General features: G+C 40.9%; 1 protein-coding gene across 2 annotated transcripts; it reads right to left on the bottom strand.

The window, feature by feature from the left end:
- Positions 1-683: 683 nt before the first annotated feature.
- ddr2b (discoidin domain receptor tyrosine kinase 2b) lies at positions 684-14,908 on the bottom strand. Of its 2 annotated transcripts, XM_032566349.1 has the most exons (17): positions 14,764-14,908; positions 14,322-14,426; positions 11,609-11,711; positions 11,243-11,480; positions 8,507-8,654; positions 7,186-7,288; positions 6,927-7,110; positions 6,019-6,259; positions 5,825-5,890; positions 5,342-5,478; positions 4,626-4,842; positions 4,324-4,535; positions 4,097-4,224; positions 3,801-4,010; positions 2,124-2,358; positions 1,882-2,031; positions 684-958 (listed from the first exon to the last, which is right to left on the bottom strand). In XM_032566349.1, the coding sequence occupies exons 2-17, from the start codon at positions 14,395-14,397 to the stop codon at positions 827-829; spliced, it is 2,580 nt and encodes an 859-aa protein (XP_032422240.1). In that variant the 5' UTR covers positions 14,398-14,426; positions 14,764-14,908; the 3' UTR covers positions 684-826. The 2 variants fall into 2 exon arrangements, with proteins under 2 accessions (XP_032422240.1, XP_032422241.1); XM_032566350.1 differs by lacking the exons at positions 14,322-14,426; positions 14,764-14,908 and adding an exon at positions 13,154-13,274.
- Between the last annotated feature and the right edge of the window lie 697 nt (positions 14,909-15,605).

The raw sequence follows: 15,605 nt of genomic DNA, 5'->3' as shown, positions 1-15,605 counted from the left end.
TCCTGACTGGATAGGAAAGATTGGTATATTAATACATAAGTTCTATCACCAAATGAGGCATAAAAGTTTGAAGACAAAGATACAACTTAAAAAACCTTCAGAATATTACAAAGCCCCCTGTAAAATAGCACAAATAGCAAGTCTTGCTAATGGTATGTTTTTGAAATCCATCAAATTGAAAAGTATTAATGAAAATAAATGCTAGACAAAATAAACATCCTATATTATTGTCTCATTTGATCAAGTGTCGTACCTGATAAGTCAATATTCTGTAAAAAATATTTTTTTCAGAGAATAACAAATAAAAATTCCACATATTCAACATTTTTCATGCATCCCAAATTATCTGTATGTATTTTAAACCTGCTTATTTTCAAACCTTTCAAGCAATCAGATATCCAATTATTGTAACTCAGTGTTTTTATGGTATGCCAGATGGCTGCCTATTACAGAAACAGTGTGTATGGAGCTAAATTGAGGCCATAAAGTTTGTTCAGAAGAAAAAAAAATTTGAAACTGAAAAAAACATGTCTTAAAACTGAAAAAAATGAAACTGAAAAATTATTTTGAAACTGAAAAACAAAACTGAACCTGAGAAAAAGGCTTTGAAACTGAAAAAAAGTTTTGAAACTGAAACCGAAAAAGATTTGAAGCTGGAGAAAAAATGTTTTCAAACTGCAAAACAGAATGTAAAACTTTTTTGTCAGTTTCAGATTTTTTTCTTTTGAACAAACTTTGTGACCCCAATTTAGCTCCATAGTTTGTCCAGTTAATCTAGAACTGACACTTCCAGGCTTAATTAACTCTATAGAAGTTGCTTGGTGTCTCATCTGGTCTCCGTCAGCTGGGCATGTATCTCCTGGAAGCTCGGCCTTTCCTTAGCGTTTCTCCTCCAGCAACTTAGCATGAGATCGACGTAGATTCTGTCAGGACAACACTGAGGTTTTGGCAGGTATACCTGGGAGCATAAAAACAGGCCTATTAATTATATCACAAGCAAGACAGGCTATGTTTAGCTTAATAATAGTTAAGGGCATGTGTAGTATAAAATAAGGCAGTACAAATAGTGTAAGCACTACATGGTGCTTTCAACCACTAACCTTTCCACAATTTGTCACATTATTATCAGAATTTGCCATATTTGATTGGAAATATTATATTATGATTAAAGAAAAGCCATTTGTGCAATGTTGAGACAGCAGGGCTAAAGATTCCAACGAATGGTCGTTATAGACAGAAAAAAAAGGCCAAGAAACTCAGAAATTTGGAGATTAATCTCCAAATTTATGTAGAAAATCTTGAAGTTTGAAAGATTTTCAAAAAACAGTTAGAAAAAAACAGAAATTTTCTACATTTGTGAATTTTAGTTTTTGGAAAGTTTTTTTCTAGAAAATTTCTGAAAGTAATCTCAAAAGTTCAGATGTGGGTTTTTTTTGTGTGGGTTTTTTTTTTTTAAATTTTTTTAATTTACAAAATTTTTGACTTTTGTAGCTCCAAAATCACAGAGCTACATTGGGGCCATAAAGTTTGTTCAAAAGGGGAAAACAATTGAAATTGAGAAAAAAAAGATTTGAAACAAAACTACTTTTTGGATCCAAGTTTTTTTCAGTTTGAGTTTTTTTCTTCTTTTGAACAAACTTTACGGCCTCGATTTAGCTCCATACACATTTCTCAGATTTTAGTTGAAACAAATCTAAACACCATGTATTGTTTCATTTCCAGTCAAATGTTTTTACCTGCTTTGTATAGATTTATCAACCAAAATGCCCCCCCAAAAAAACCACTAAAGTCCATGGATGTGGACATTGAATAATTTAAGTTGGACATGAATACTTTAGCACAACACTGTAAATGCACGCTGACCGCCTGTGCAGTGCTCACCTGCTTGCCCTGGTTCCTGAAGAACTCGCCCGTGTTTTCGATCACCTGCTCGTCAGAGAGCTGCGAGTATGGCTGCTCCTTGCACAGGGTCAGGATTTCCCACAGAGTCACCCCGAAGGCCCACACATCGCTGGCCATGGTGAACTTACCCTGAGAGAACAGACAACAAAAACAGAACCCAAAGTGGGCTCATTCTACGCTAGTTTTTAAGGAATCCAGTCCCGTTTCCTTTGGTCACTCACTAAAAGGATGCTCTCCCAGGACATCCAGCGAATTGGCAGGACGGCTCGTCCCTGGATGCGGAAGTAGTCCCCTCTGTAGAGGTTCCGACTCATGCCGAAATCCGCTATCTTGATGGTGTCGTTCTTCCCCACCAGGCAGTTGCGGGTCGCCAGATCCCGGTGGACAAAGTTGAGAGAGGACAGGTACTTCATACCAGACGCGACCTGCACCGCCATGCCGAGCAGTTTGACGGAACTACAATACGGGACAGAAGTAGTATTGTACTGACTAAAGGTTCTTGATTTGTTTTTATGCATAAATATCTGAAAAGTGTGGTGCAGTAGTGGCGCAGGTGTAAAACACAATCCAAGTAAGGAGGCCTTAGTCCTCGATGCAGCAACTGCAGGTTCGAGTCCCAGCCTAATGACTTTTACTACATTGTCTTCCCCCTCTCTCATTACCCACTTTCCTATCTGACCAAGCAAAGGCAACTAGAGCCAACAAAACGTTTTGTTTTTTTTAAAATAAAAACTCTGGAAAGTGCAGCATGCTTTTGTTTTCAGCCGAATTTCCTCTAATACTGCTAAATCCAGTGGAACTAATCAGCCTCAGAAGTCATTTAAAGGGGCAGCAATGTGTACTTTCCAGAAGTCTAGTGCCATTTTATAGCATAATCAATAACATCAGTTGTCATAAAAATGCTCTATATATCAAATATGACTTAAAGGAAATTTTACTTTGTAATTTAACGCCTTGAAATTGGGCCTTTGCAGCTTCAAAAACTCCTACCCATTCTGAAACTCCACCTTCAGGAAGTCATCACAACATGGCTCCCCCATTAACCTTTTAGCAATGTTTTCACCTGTGATCCATATTTAAGTTCTCTAAAGAACTTAAAAATGTTTGTGTGTCCAGTTTGTTTGCTTGTTCTTTTCTTCTTCAGTCCTGAACAACATGCAGTGCTCACATATTGCTTGTGTCTTCTCTCTGTCGCCATTCATCGTTCTTACGGGAAACCCGAAATGCTGCCAAACGAATGATTTGAGAGTAACTTGGGCGTCTTCTGTTACAGCTTCCTCAAGCAAAGACATGGCTCCCGCAACTGACTAATGTTCACAAGACAGCAGTCACCTCAGTAAGAATTATTGTGGTGTTTTAATATCATGAGATATTGTATGAGAAGATCTTGTTACACCCCTAAAGTCCAGTGAAGAATGTGTGACAAAATGCCAAAATCACAAAATCGATCAAATTGGACTGAGCTTCAGCTACTTTGCAAGAAAAAACAAACATTTCAACTGCTACATGCTCAAAGCTGGTACAAACAAACCCAATAGTTGCATTTTAAACGTGTTTTCTGGGCTACAACTCACAGATTTTTTTCATAGGTAAGCTGGTCTTACAGTCCAGAGAGACTTAAAGTCAATACTGACCGCCCTTATTTAGACCACAGACATCGGCGTGCCAGAAACTGCCTGCAGGCTTCAAAGTGAAAGACGGCAATTTCTGGATGACTTATAGTCCAGAAAATACGGTAATTGCAGTGAAAGGTAGTTCTGTATCGACTCAACGGTCTGAATACAGATGCGCACTGAACATTTCACTCGTTTCAATGAAACACATTGAAACGAGTGAACACGTTTTGAAGTGAGAAAGCCCAAATTGCGTATGAATCATTTAGCTAGAGGGTGCACTACCTGACTTCGTCGCTCCCCTCCTGCTGGTCTGCCTCGCCACTAGTCAGGGTCTTCAGTCTGAGACTGCAAAGGAACTGGTTCAGGTCTCCATTCTCCATGTACTCCGTGATCATACACAGAGGGTCCGTGTCCACGCACACCGCCAGCAGGCGGACGATGTTGGGATCCCTCAGACGAGACATGATTCTTATCTCCTTCAGGAAGTCGTTCCTGCAGCAAATTCACCAACTAAAACTGAGAACTGGACGGGCCAAAGACGGTTCTGTCGCTCGACCGTTCAGCCAGCAGACACTTACCTGGCGTTCTTGTTGGCGTCTTCCCGCAGCATCTTCACAGCTACGAGCAAAGGAGACTCGCTGCTACCTTCCGTCGACGTATCCTCACCCAAGAAGTCCTGCATGTCCTCAGCCTCGCACAAGTGCACCTGTGTGGAGGGAAATCAGCTCACCGTCCGCTTTGGTTCAGGCCTTTACTTGACACTGAAGAGAAGTAACTTTAATGCCAAGTCAAAAAATGAGTTTACCTCCCCAAACTGGCCCTCTCCCAGTTTCTCCTTGAAGGTCAGCTTCTCTTTTGGGAACTCCCTCAAGGTCAAATCCGATCCAGCAAAGAGGTTCATGTTGACGGCTGTGATGGAGCCGCTGTCCGAGGACTCCTGCAGACTGATAATATCTGCCTCGGCGTAATGCGGCGCGCCGTCGGAACCGACGCCTGCTCTACTGGAGGTTCCCGACTCTGGAAGAGAAGCACGCGCTGCAGGATCTGTTGCTTCGGCTGCTTTTGAAGACCTTAGGGTTGACCTTCGACCCCCGGCTCCCTCCTTACTGAGGTGTTCTGCGCACTCGGCAAATTCGGGCAGCTTGCGGATGAGGCGAGAAGGCTCCTGGTAGTCGGCGCAGGCGGGGTAGATTCTCTCGTACGTGGAGATGGAGCCGGAGCCGGAGCCGTCCTCGCTGGACTGAGAGGAGCGGAGGAAGGAGAAGGCCTGGGTCTGCGCGGCGAGGCGAGCCGTCAGCTCGTCGTCCAACCAGCGCCGGGAGGCCTTACGATGCGTGAGAGGATACAGTCTGTGTGAGCGACTTCATACCCTTTACACTTTTTCACGCATGTTTTAAGTAAAAAATTACTTGATATTGATGGAAACGTTCTAGCTGTAAGTGAAATAATCTGCCAGTGGAAAGGCACCCGAGATTTTAAGAATAGCTTGTTTTCACCCATTTAAATGTTATATTGTCGTCTTCCTAACATAATGGCCTAAGTCATTTGTGCCAAAAGAAATTTCTGCCAAAAAAAAAAAAAAATCACCACTTCTTTCCAAAAAATGTTTTAGGCAAATAAATAATAATAATAGTAATAAAAAAAACTTTTGGCAAAAAATAACTTAGGCCATTATTTTAAGATATGTAACACCAGTAACTTTTAGTGTGGTTCCAATGTCAGTTTTCCTAGTCTGAACTTTTAGCTATCAGTAACAATTTTCCCCCCCAAAAATCAAAACAGACAAAAAAAAAAAATCCCAATAGCAAATACGGTTCATTCACCTTCTCAAGCATCTTCTGCCAGACCTGCCTCCACAGAATGATGACTATGACAGTCAAAAGGATGGCGATAATAGCCACCAGGCAGCCAATCAGGATCTTCGTGTTGCTGTCGTCCACTTTGTGAGTGGGATCCTCCCCTGACGAGGCACAGGAACGTGTTGGAAAAATTTAAATGTGGTCAATCATGTGTGATATGAAAAGAAATGTAGCACTCCTTCACCATTTTATTGCTGGATAATAAATAAAATGTAGAAATTCTTCTCTCTCTTTCTTTTTTTTTTTATCTTAAAATTGAATATTGTAGTTTGTGATTCTCTCAGCAGGGGGCAGTGTTTACCTAGAAAGCATTTAGTTTCCCCACCCTATCTTCACCTTTGCTTACTTTTAAATAAAACAACACTGCTTGAAAGCCTGAAAGCCTTATTCGTGTTTATTAAAAAAACAAACAAACAAAAACAGATCAGATGAGGTTCGGCTGGTTACCTAGAAGGGATTTTTTGGGTTGTCCTTGCTTGTGAGGACCCAGCGACGTGTTGTAAACGGCAGAGCCTGTGACACAGAAAGGCAAGGAAGTCAGAGTGAATTGAGTCAGGAGGCGGTTTCGCTATGAATCCAACATGCTGGCCTTGTGCCGTGGGAATGAAAGGCTTTCTGAGGGGTGGCTCTGATAGTTTTACCCGACTGGAAGGCCACCTCGCTGAACAGCAGCCACTGGTCGCCAAAGTGAAAACGGCACTTGATGCTGCTGGCCGTTCGATCCCCAAGGGGCACGGTGACAAATCGGCCGCTTTGGCTCAGGGGCTCGGTGGACGGCCTGAAGGTCATGGGGTCAGGCTCCCATTCCGATTCGGAGCGGAAGAAGCACGTGGCCTGTCTGAACAGCCTCACTCCACGGCTGAACATGTTGCTGCAATGAACCTGTAGAGGTGGTAGGCATTATTAAAGTACTAAATCCTGCTGCGTGCCAGACTTTAAAGGGGCAGTGTTATGTGTCTTCAGCCACATAGTGGCATTTTATAGCACAGTCAAGTAACCATTTTAACTTAAGTTGTTATAAAAATGGCATATGTCTCAAATTTGTTGCCTTGAAATTGGGCCTGTGTCTCTTTAAGATCTCCTGCGCTTTCTGAAACTCAGGAAATCGCCACAACATGGCACCTCCATTAACCCTTTAAAAACATTTTTAATGAGCTCAACAGATGTGCAGCTCCACCAGGTGTTTGCTAATTGCTTCTGACTAGTCTGAAGGAGCTGAGTGAGGGAGTTACAAGGGAGGGCTGCTCTGTGAGGCAGAAGCTTGGAAACTGAATGTCCAAGGAGGAATTTTGTCCTCGAAGGCGGAGCTAGGTCCACCCAGGTGTTTTGCACAGCTGGTTGCCATGGGAGATTAAGGGATTTCTCAAATATGAATGAAAGAATCAAGGCATCAAGGTGTGATTTTGATGAGGGAAAAACATTATAACATGATGTGTAAGGCACAAAAAAGTCAATTTTACAAAATGTTACAAAAAAATTTAAAGGTACTCTAATGCTCTAATGCTGGGAATATCTCAAATGTTTCCTCCTGCGTTGAGTCCTTCCTCACCTTCATGGAGGTGAAGTTGCGGATGTGGTCAAAGTCAAAGACCACCTCTACGTAACCTTTAGGGAAAGTCTTGTTGCTCCATCCCACGTAGTCGTACCCAGGCCACGCTCCAGGGACATGGCTGTGCAGAAAGTCATCCAAACCCCAGGCGCCATCCGTCAGCTGGCCCAGGCCCTTGGTCAGCCTGGAGAAGCAAAGTTTGACTTTTCTTTCATGCTCGATTTCCCCAGAGTTCTACGTGTAGAAATAAAGTTCAGACCTTTGAGCTGTTGCTCCATCATACACAGAGTCATTGAAGAAGACATCCAGGCCTCTGTAGATCATCTGGTGTCCATCTGGAATGCTATAAGACACCAGGCCATCTGGAAAGACCAGGGAAAAAAAACTAAAATGATGTTTTTGTCTTTATGTTTTCACAATATTACAGAGACATCATACTAAAAATATGCTGTAAAGCAAAAATCCAGTCTGTACAGGCACAGGCTGGTTGGCATGGTCACTATTACTGCACACTGTCAGTCAGCTGGCTAAAGGAAACTGACTATAAAAACAAGAAAGATGAATTCAGCTATTTGGAAATTAACTTAATAAAGTAATAAAGTAATTAAAACATGAACAGTTATGTTGTGGAAACTAGAGAACCTCCGTCAAACTACAGACAAATGTTATCCAATTAATTTTATTGCTATCAATAAAAGCAAACTTTAAATTCACTTTAACGTCTGCTTTGTACGTTAAAGTTTGAAGCAGCGTAATTGTATTTCCTACAATGAAGACAATGAAAACAGTCAAATAGACTAATATTTGAACATGCTTTGCCCAAAGATTGCTTATATTTTCTTTGTTTGACTTGATTAAATATAGAGGCATCCATAGGATTATGGGTCAAAATTGACCTTTATAAAATTGCATTGGAAAAAGGCTAAAAAGTTGGACAGATGCATGGATGGATGAATGGAGGGATGGATGGATGAATGGAGGGATGGATGGATGGATGGATGGATGGATGGATGGATGGACAGATGGGGACTGTTCTATGACAGAGAACATCACAAATGTAACTTTTTCCATAGAGACCTTTAAAATTTACCTTGTTTCAATTTTAAAAATAAATTAAATCTGAAAATTGGAGAAATTGTACTGGAACACAGAGTATTATGTATTTTTCAGGCACGTAGAATAACTTTATAGCACAATCAAGTAACTATGTTACCTTCAGGTGTAGTGAAAATGCTGCATATACCAAATATGACAGAAGACATCTGACATCACATTTTAACGCCTCCGTCTCTTTAAGAAGCTCCTGCTCTTTCTGAAACTCCGCCCTCAGGAAGTCATCACAACACTTCTTTAAGCTGTTTACAGCCATTCTTTGGCGCGTACCACCGAATGTCCCAACAGATATTTGCAACTTTTTTTTTTTTTTTTTTAAAAAGGACAAAGTTAAAAATGTTTATTTTTAGATTTTCATTTTTGTGTCAGTAAAGGAAATCTGTGGTATTTTTAGTCAGATTTATTACACCGTCAGAATGCCTCGCCAGCCCATGCCTAAGCCTTCGTGGTGAAGAGCCCAGACTAACCCAGCCATTCACAGCCGTAGAGCTCCACCCTCATACACACGATCGAGGAGGGGTCGATGACGGGCATAAAGCGGACGAAGCGGGCGACGATGGGGGGCTCGAGATCCTTCAGGACCACATCGTAGGTGTTCTTGTTGCCCTCGACGACCTGCGAGAGGAGAGGCGGGGCGTTCAGATTAGACATAACTCAGTGTGTCCCTGAACAGAAGCAGACTTTAATTTGACAGATTAATATCTGCTCTTCTGCACCAACAGAAGACAAATAATACAAATCAATGTCTGCAATCTAAATTTGTAAAAATGGTACTAAAGGTTTGAAAATAGATTTAGATATCATGTTTAAGTAGGACTTCATTATTATTCCACCACACGTTTTTTTTTCTGATAGAAAATAAAAAAATAATAATAATTTTAGAGAATATCATAAAATAATTTAACAGGACACCTTCATGAAGAAAAAGTTTTTTTTATAAACAGCATGTCAAAAGATTATGTATAACTTACTCAATAGTCAAAGGGAAAATCCTCATTGGTACGACAGCAATCAAATCAACAAGTTTTTGCCTTTTATTTTGACAATTTTACTTTAATTTCTAAATCTGAGGTTCCTTATCCCAGGCCAGATTGTGTACGCAGGGCTGATTCCTCCTGCTTTTTTCTCCCCCCCCCATGAACATTTTTTGGAGTGACCTAATCAAAGTCAAGATTTAAATCTGTTATCGGTACTGTGGGATGGCCTTAAACAGGCTTTTTATGCTTTTGGGGGCAAAGCTAATTACTTTTTTAAAAGATTTTTTACAAAAAATTTGCGTGGGGTGACCAGACCAGACTAGAAAAAATTTACAAGGATTCACAGCTCAGGAAATGCATAATTTACATTTAATATAAATTTAGTTATTTATTATTTTTTATTTAACATTTTTCAAGATGGGGCTGTAACCACCTCTAGACCCCCTCTTGGTGGCACCACTGCTTAGGATCAGGATTTTTTTCAGCTCATCTTTCTCTGATATTGAGATTTGTTATATGATCTGAAACAACTGTGACAAAAACAAAACAATTCTGTAAGGCGGGCAACTATTTCAGCCACACATGTTAATGTTTATGTAACATAGCCATAGCATGAACATAATGTAGTTTCTACTATGTCTTTTTTCTTGCACATTCCTGGTTTGGAGGAAAACATCTTTAGCAATGTTTTTTTTTGCCTTTAGACTGGCGCAAAGCGTGTGTCTGAATTTTAACCTAAGTGAAAATAAAAAAAATTCTGCCCCGATCTGAAGGGCTGCCTGGCGTGTCGCGCTTAGAAGCGAGTGAAAAGCCGCCAGCTTTCTTATCTCTGTCTCCACCTGTGACGCCCCTCCAACTTTAGCCTCAAATGCAGCAGCATTCGCTCTGCCTAGAGAAGGACAAAATTAAATGGAGTCGCTTTTTGCGTCCGACTTGGAAAATCCAACTTTCTAATTGGAGCTGGAACCGATCTGGAATGAGACAAACCCAACACAGAATCCAGACGGTGAGGGGAAAAACAAAAATAAAAATGCCCAAAATCTTATTTAAAAAGAAAAGGTTCAGTAATTCTTACAGTGACATTAGCACTGAAATCATCACGGCGTCCGCACATCCTTAAAAAGTCTTAAAAATCCTGAAGAGCTTAAAATATCTTACTTTTTTTTTTAAGTAAGTTGGCCTTAAATATGTTAATCATAGGTGTTAAGTTTTGTTGTAAGACTATTTAACCTTGTTTAATCTATTTAATCTTGCTAGCTAGCAAGCTAGCTAAGATGTCTTAATTTTGACACCAGCAGAAAGCCCGATCATTATAAATATGGTTTAACTGCGTTTTGCCTTGCTAGAAAATAATACTTCCAGTGCAGTTATGTGATAACTGTAATAACTGTGATAACAATAACTAGCCCTGTCGCAGTAACAAATAAATCAATTAATATCATGATAATTTAAAACAAACAAAATGTTTGTTTGAATGATTTATCGCTTGTCTCTCTTTCTCTAAAAAAAAAAAACTGGATGACAAAAGTCTCCAGTTTGGTGTTTTGGTTTCAACTAGACAGTTTTTTGAAGGACAATTATGCTTACAGAAACGTCATAATTAATGTGTTTTGTTGTTTCGGTTGTTTCATTTATTTCATATATTTAAAATGTCTTCCAGTTCCAGTGTTAAATGTTCATTAGCATTTATAGTTTATTAATCTTTGAGAATGTCTTCTCGCATTATTATGCCGTTAGCATTACATTGCTTGAAAATGATCTCAAAACAACAATACTATCGTTTATCGCAATAACTTCTGGAGCGATTTATTGTCCAGCAAAATTTGTTATCGTGATGGGCCAACCATTAACAACAATAGTCACATTGCTGATGCCAACTTGGCAAATCTGTTGTTATACTTAGCAACTTCTCAGACAAAAGACAAAATAAATTGGTATCGGCCAAAATTGGAATCGACAGGTTGGGCTTTTTAATGATCGGTACTTGGCCTAAAAACTGCGATCGCTGCAACAATAATGAAAATGCCTTGGCACTTTGTAAAAAGGACTAAGTTCCAGCCCGTCACCGTAAAGATCTGTTGGCTTTTCTTTTTATTATGAAACTGTTAAAACAGATACTCAGTCTGTTTCTATTGTTCCCCAGAGATACAATTAAAAATAATCAGCACGTTGTTGCCGTGACTGACTCAGTTTTATGAAGTAATGTTGTCCAGAAAGCACACGCACCTGATTCCCCATCCTGTCATGCCAGCCCATCCAGCTGCCGCCGTCCCGGCTGTACTTTATTCTGTACCTCTGGGCGAATTCGTTGCCCATGCCGTCGGCGTGGCGACCCTGGGTGCCCACGAGGGTGATAAAGTGCAGCGAGCGCAAATCCACCTGGAGGTACTCCTTGAAGCCGCCCGGCTCCGACATGATGTCGGGACACCAGGCCCCGTCCCCGTCGCCGGTGTCAAAGTCCAGTCTGTGGAAGAAGAGGGCGAAAAAGAAAAAAAGAAAAGAAGAGGGAGTTTAAATTCACGACTGGCAGTTTTTTGTTTCTCAAATAGATCAGGAGTGAGGTGTTGGAATGAAAGCAGGAGTTAAAGTTGCCTTCCGAATCGTGCGGCAGTGGACTCGGACCACTGACTGGAAGCAGAGATGTCCTCGTCCTGGATCTGCCCGCCGGTCATGCCCAGAGGATAGCGACACGTTTCTGAAAAGACAAGCAGACACAACGCAGCTGCTGTAAAATACTCTGTTGGTTTCACTGAACACATTAAAGATCTGCTGTCGTTGTGTCAACCTTCAACTTCTGGAAGAACCTTCTGGCCTGCTCTGCATCCCCAGAACCAAAACCAGAACCAAACATGGAGAAGCAAATGAACAAACTTCTAGAAAACTACAAGACTGCCGAAACGCTGAGTTCCTTTAAATCAGGGCTAAAACCCATCTGTTCAGAGCTGCCATTGATGAATAGTAACCAGAATTGATATATTTGATCTGTATTTAATCATCACTCTTGATGATGACATTTGGCAAAAATGAAATGTTTTTTGCCTGTTTCATAATTGATTATTCTGCCATGTTTTTATGATTTGAAGCACCTTGATCTGCTTTGTTGCTCAAATGTGCTACACAAATAAGCTTGACTTGACCGAAATCTGCCTTCAGGAAGTCATCGCAACATGCCTCCTCCAGTAATCATTTAACAACGTTTTCACTGAGTAGCAGTTCGTACCTCTCGTATTGGTGTTTGCTAACTGCTGCTGGCTAGTCTGAAGGAGCTGAGTGGAGGAGTCCCAGGGGAGGGCTGATCTGTGAGGCAGAAGCTTGGAAACTGTTGTTCTGAGGAGGAGTTTCGTCCTCAAAGGCGGGGCTAGGTCCACCCAGGTGTTTTGCACACCTGGTTGCCACGGGAGATTAAGGGATTTCTCAAATATGAATGAAAGAGTCAAGGCAACACTCCAGGTATGTTTTTGATGAGCGAATAACATTATAACACGAGACTCAAAAAAGTCGATTTCAAAACAGTACCGTCCCTTTAAGTCCTGACCGAGGAAGCTCAATACAAACACCTTTTCAGGTTTTGATTTCCAGAGCAGTGAACATCTTGTCCAACTTGGTGAAGGCTTCAAAACACACTGAAGTTTGTGTTGGTGTCAAAACATGGAAAAGTTTAATGGACATGGATACTTTTGCAAGTGTCTTGCCATTTCCCTCCCCCCCCACTCTCCTCTTTTTATATATTTCTACAGGACCTGAGGAGTTGAGTACTAATTGGACTGGACTGCCTTCCTCCCTCTTGCCCCTTTTCCTGCTGCCCTGCGTGGCCCCTGAAGCCAAACAGAGGCATCACTGTGTGTGTGCCAGTCTAAGCAAAACGAGAAGGGAGTGCCCGCTGAACTGGTCGCTCTTCACTTTCCTCAGTTTTCGTGACATTTTTAGCAAAAAAAAAAAAAAACATCTTAGAAAGCCGGCCCAGATTTTCTTAGGAAAACAAAACTCAAAGTATTAGAGAAAGCATCTGATCCCAAATATAGCAGACAAAGGGCTCCTGATTAATCCTATCCCCGGTCTAGGTTTTCTTGTTGCCCCGTTGCCCACAAAGCTTTAAGAAGGCAGAGAAAGGAAAAGTCTTGAAATGTAAGAACGCACCTGATTGGTCACGTGTGGAGAATGAGTGCAGAAGTGTGTGTTAGCCAGAGCTAACAAACCTTCTGCCTTCCCTACCCTGCGTCCTGCTCCTGAAAGGTCTGCCTGTGCTGAGGATGTTTGCCTCCTGACCACTGGGCAAACCGCACACACACACACACACACACCCCCACACACACTTCGTTGTACTGCTACCGCTCAGAGAACTTCACATCGGCTTCCGTTCATTTTAGAAGCTGTTTTTAGAAAAAGAACTTAAAGTTTCATCACCACACTTTGCATTTTGTGATAAGGATAAAAGTGATGATATCAATTCTTATCAATTCTTCTCTGAGGTAACCGTGTGGCCGTGACTTGAATTTGCTTTCTTTGAGACAAAGGTCACATAAAGAATAACTGCATACTACTTTTTTTTTATGCCTTCAGTGAAAAAATTAGTAAAGCAATTTTTCACTGAAAAAATTGTGGGGACATTTTAAACATCATTAACTGGAATTCACTGTGGCAACAATGAATCAAAAATTCCTATGGTGATAAGAAATTTGTCACGATAAATGATAACCGATACAATAAATGCACACTCCTAATGTCTAAACAGTGGAGAAAAATAATAAAACTAACAATCTCAACACTACAAAATACATTCTGGGGGTTTTAAACATCATTAAGTGGTCGTTAACATCAATAATTTATTGTGACAACCATGAATCAAAATTCTCATTGGGAGGAGAAATTTATTGCGATAAGTGTTAAGTGATAAACGATACGATAAATGCCTAACCCAGACATGTTCTCTAACCCTAACTATTCAGTTAAGTTCAATTCAAATCCAAAAAATATTACCAGTATATTCCTAACACACACTTTAACCAAAACATAATTCACATCATAACTCTAATTCTAACCAGCAGAACTGCAAGAAAACAAGTGATGACCTGGAAAATGTCCTCAATGGTGCCAGTAGGTCTCTATAGTTGTTGGATGTCGCAGGTACAACTCCACCCCCACACGCGAGCGCCCACACACAAACACACACATCATGTATTCTGAGCCCACCCACCTTAAGGTCCGGACAACATGCCAATGTTTTTACTTTTCGAATAATCTTATGGACAGCAGCTGACTGGTCTGCCTTCTGGCTGGCAGATGAACAATCCGAACGAGTCTCTACCTGGATTGACTTGAGGCTTTACGGTGGCGGCCGTCAGGATGAAGAAGACGCAGCAAAGGTTCAGTTTGACCGCCATGACGCTCGTCGTCTCAAGGAGCTGCGGTCCTGAAAAGGCAGATTGTGAATAAGAAGCGTTTTTTTTTTTTCTTTTTCTAACTCTTCCATTTGGAGTCATTGATCTCATTCGCTCTGCGTTCTTACATACGTCTGCGGAAGACTTAGTCGGAGAAAATCAAAACATTAGACTTTAAATCTTCAACTGGACAGCTCTATTGAATTTATTGCTCCATTTATACAAACATAAAAAGTGTAGCAGGAACATTTAAGACTGAATTCCAAATCCTGCATCTAGATTAAGAAAATGCTACTTTTAACGAGTAAGTTGTGTGAATATATTACTTTTTTTTTAACAGTTTGAGGTGAGATTTGTTGTTTTACTTACATTCTGACGTTCCTCTGTCCTCTCTCAGAGAAGATTCCACATTCTCTAGAACTTGATGAACTCAAAGCCGGGAGTTGCTGCTGACCTCGTCTTTGGAAGGTATTTCTGGGTCTGGACAGGAGACTCAGAGGGAAAGAGAGAGAGAGAGAGAGAGAGAGAGAGAGAGAGAAGGAAAAGGGGGGGGGAGAGAGGAAGGAAAACATAGGCTGATGTAACAGTTAACCCGTCTGGGATGGAAGGAGAGAAACAGAGAAAATAGACACGTTTCGAGCTGGGATTGTTTGAAATTGTGACCCCGAAGAGGAGAGCTGCTGTACGTTTGGTAAAGATCAGAAGCAGAAGCAGGTTAGCACTTTAAATATCACGTAAATCCACAAACTGCACCAAAACGTAAGCAGAAGACTGACACGTTTCACTTGAGGCCGTTCACGACTCCAAAGATCTCCAAGATGAATTTCAGTTGAAGCCTTTTCAACTTTTCCCTTCATATCATCCATATCCAAGTTTATGTACGTATTTATAAATATCACAATACCACCAGATGGTTTCATTTCTTTGGGTTAGGTTGTAGCCCACATGAACAAGTGAAATTGTTTCCCTTCAATCTTAACACCTGATTTTTTTTTCTAGTGAACTAAAAAAAAAAAATACTCAGCTAATCTCTACCCGTCTTAAAGGGGCAGTATCATGTAACATCTACTTTTTGGAGCTTTACATCATGTTATAAAGTTAATCCCTTATCAAAAACATACCTGGAGGGTTAATATGATTCTTTAATCCTTTAATCTCCCACGGCAACCGTTCAGCTGTGCAAAACGCCTGGTTGAACCTAGGAACGTTGT

This window comes from Xiphophorus hellerii, chromosome 6 (assembly GCF_003331165.1).
Source record: "Xiphophorus hellerii strain 12219 chromosome 6, Xiphophorus_hellerii-4.1, whole genome shotgun sequence".
Taxonomy (NCBI): domain Eukaryota; kingdom Metazoa; phylum Chordata; class Actinopteri; order Cyprinodontiformes; family Poeciliidae; genus Xiphophorus; species Xiphophorus hellerii.
This window is presented reverse-complemented; position numbering and strand designations above follow the sequence as displayed.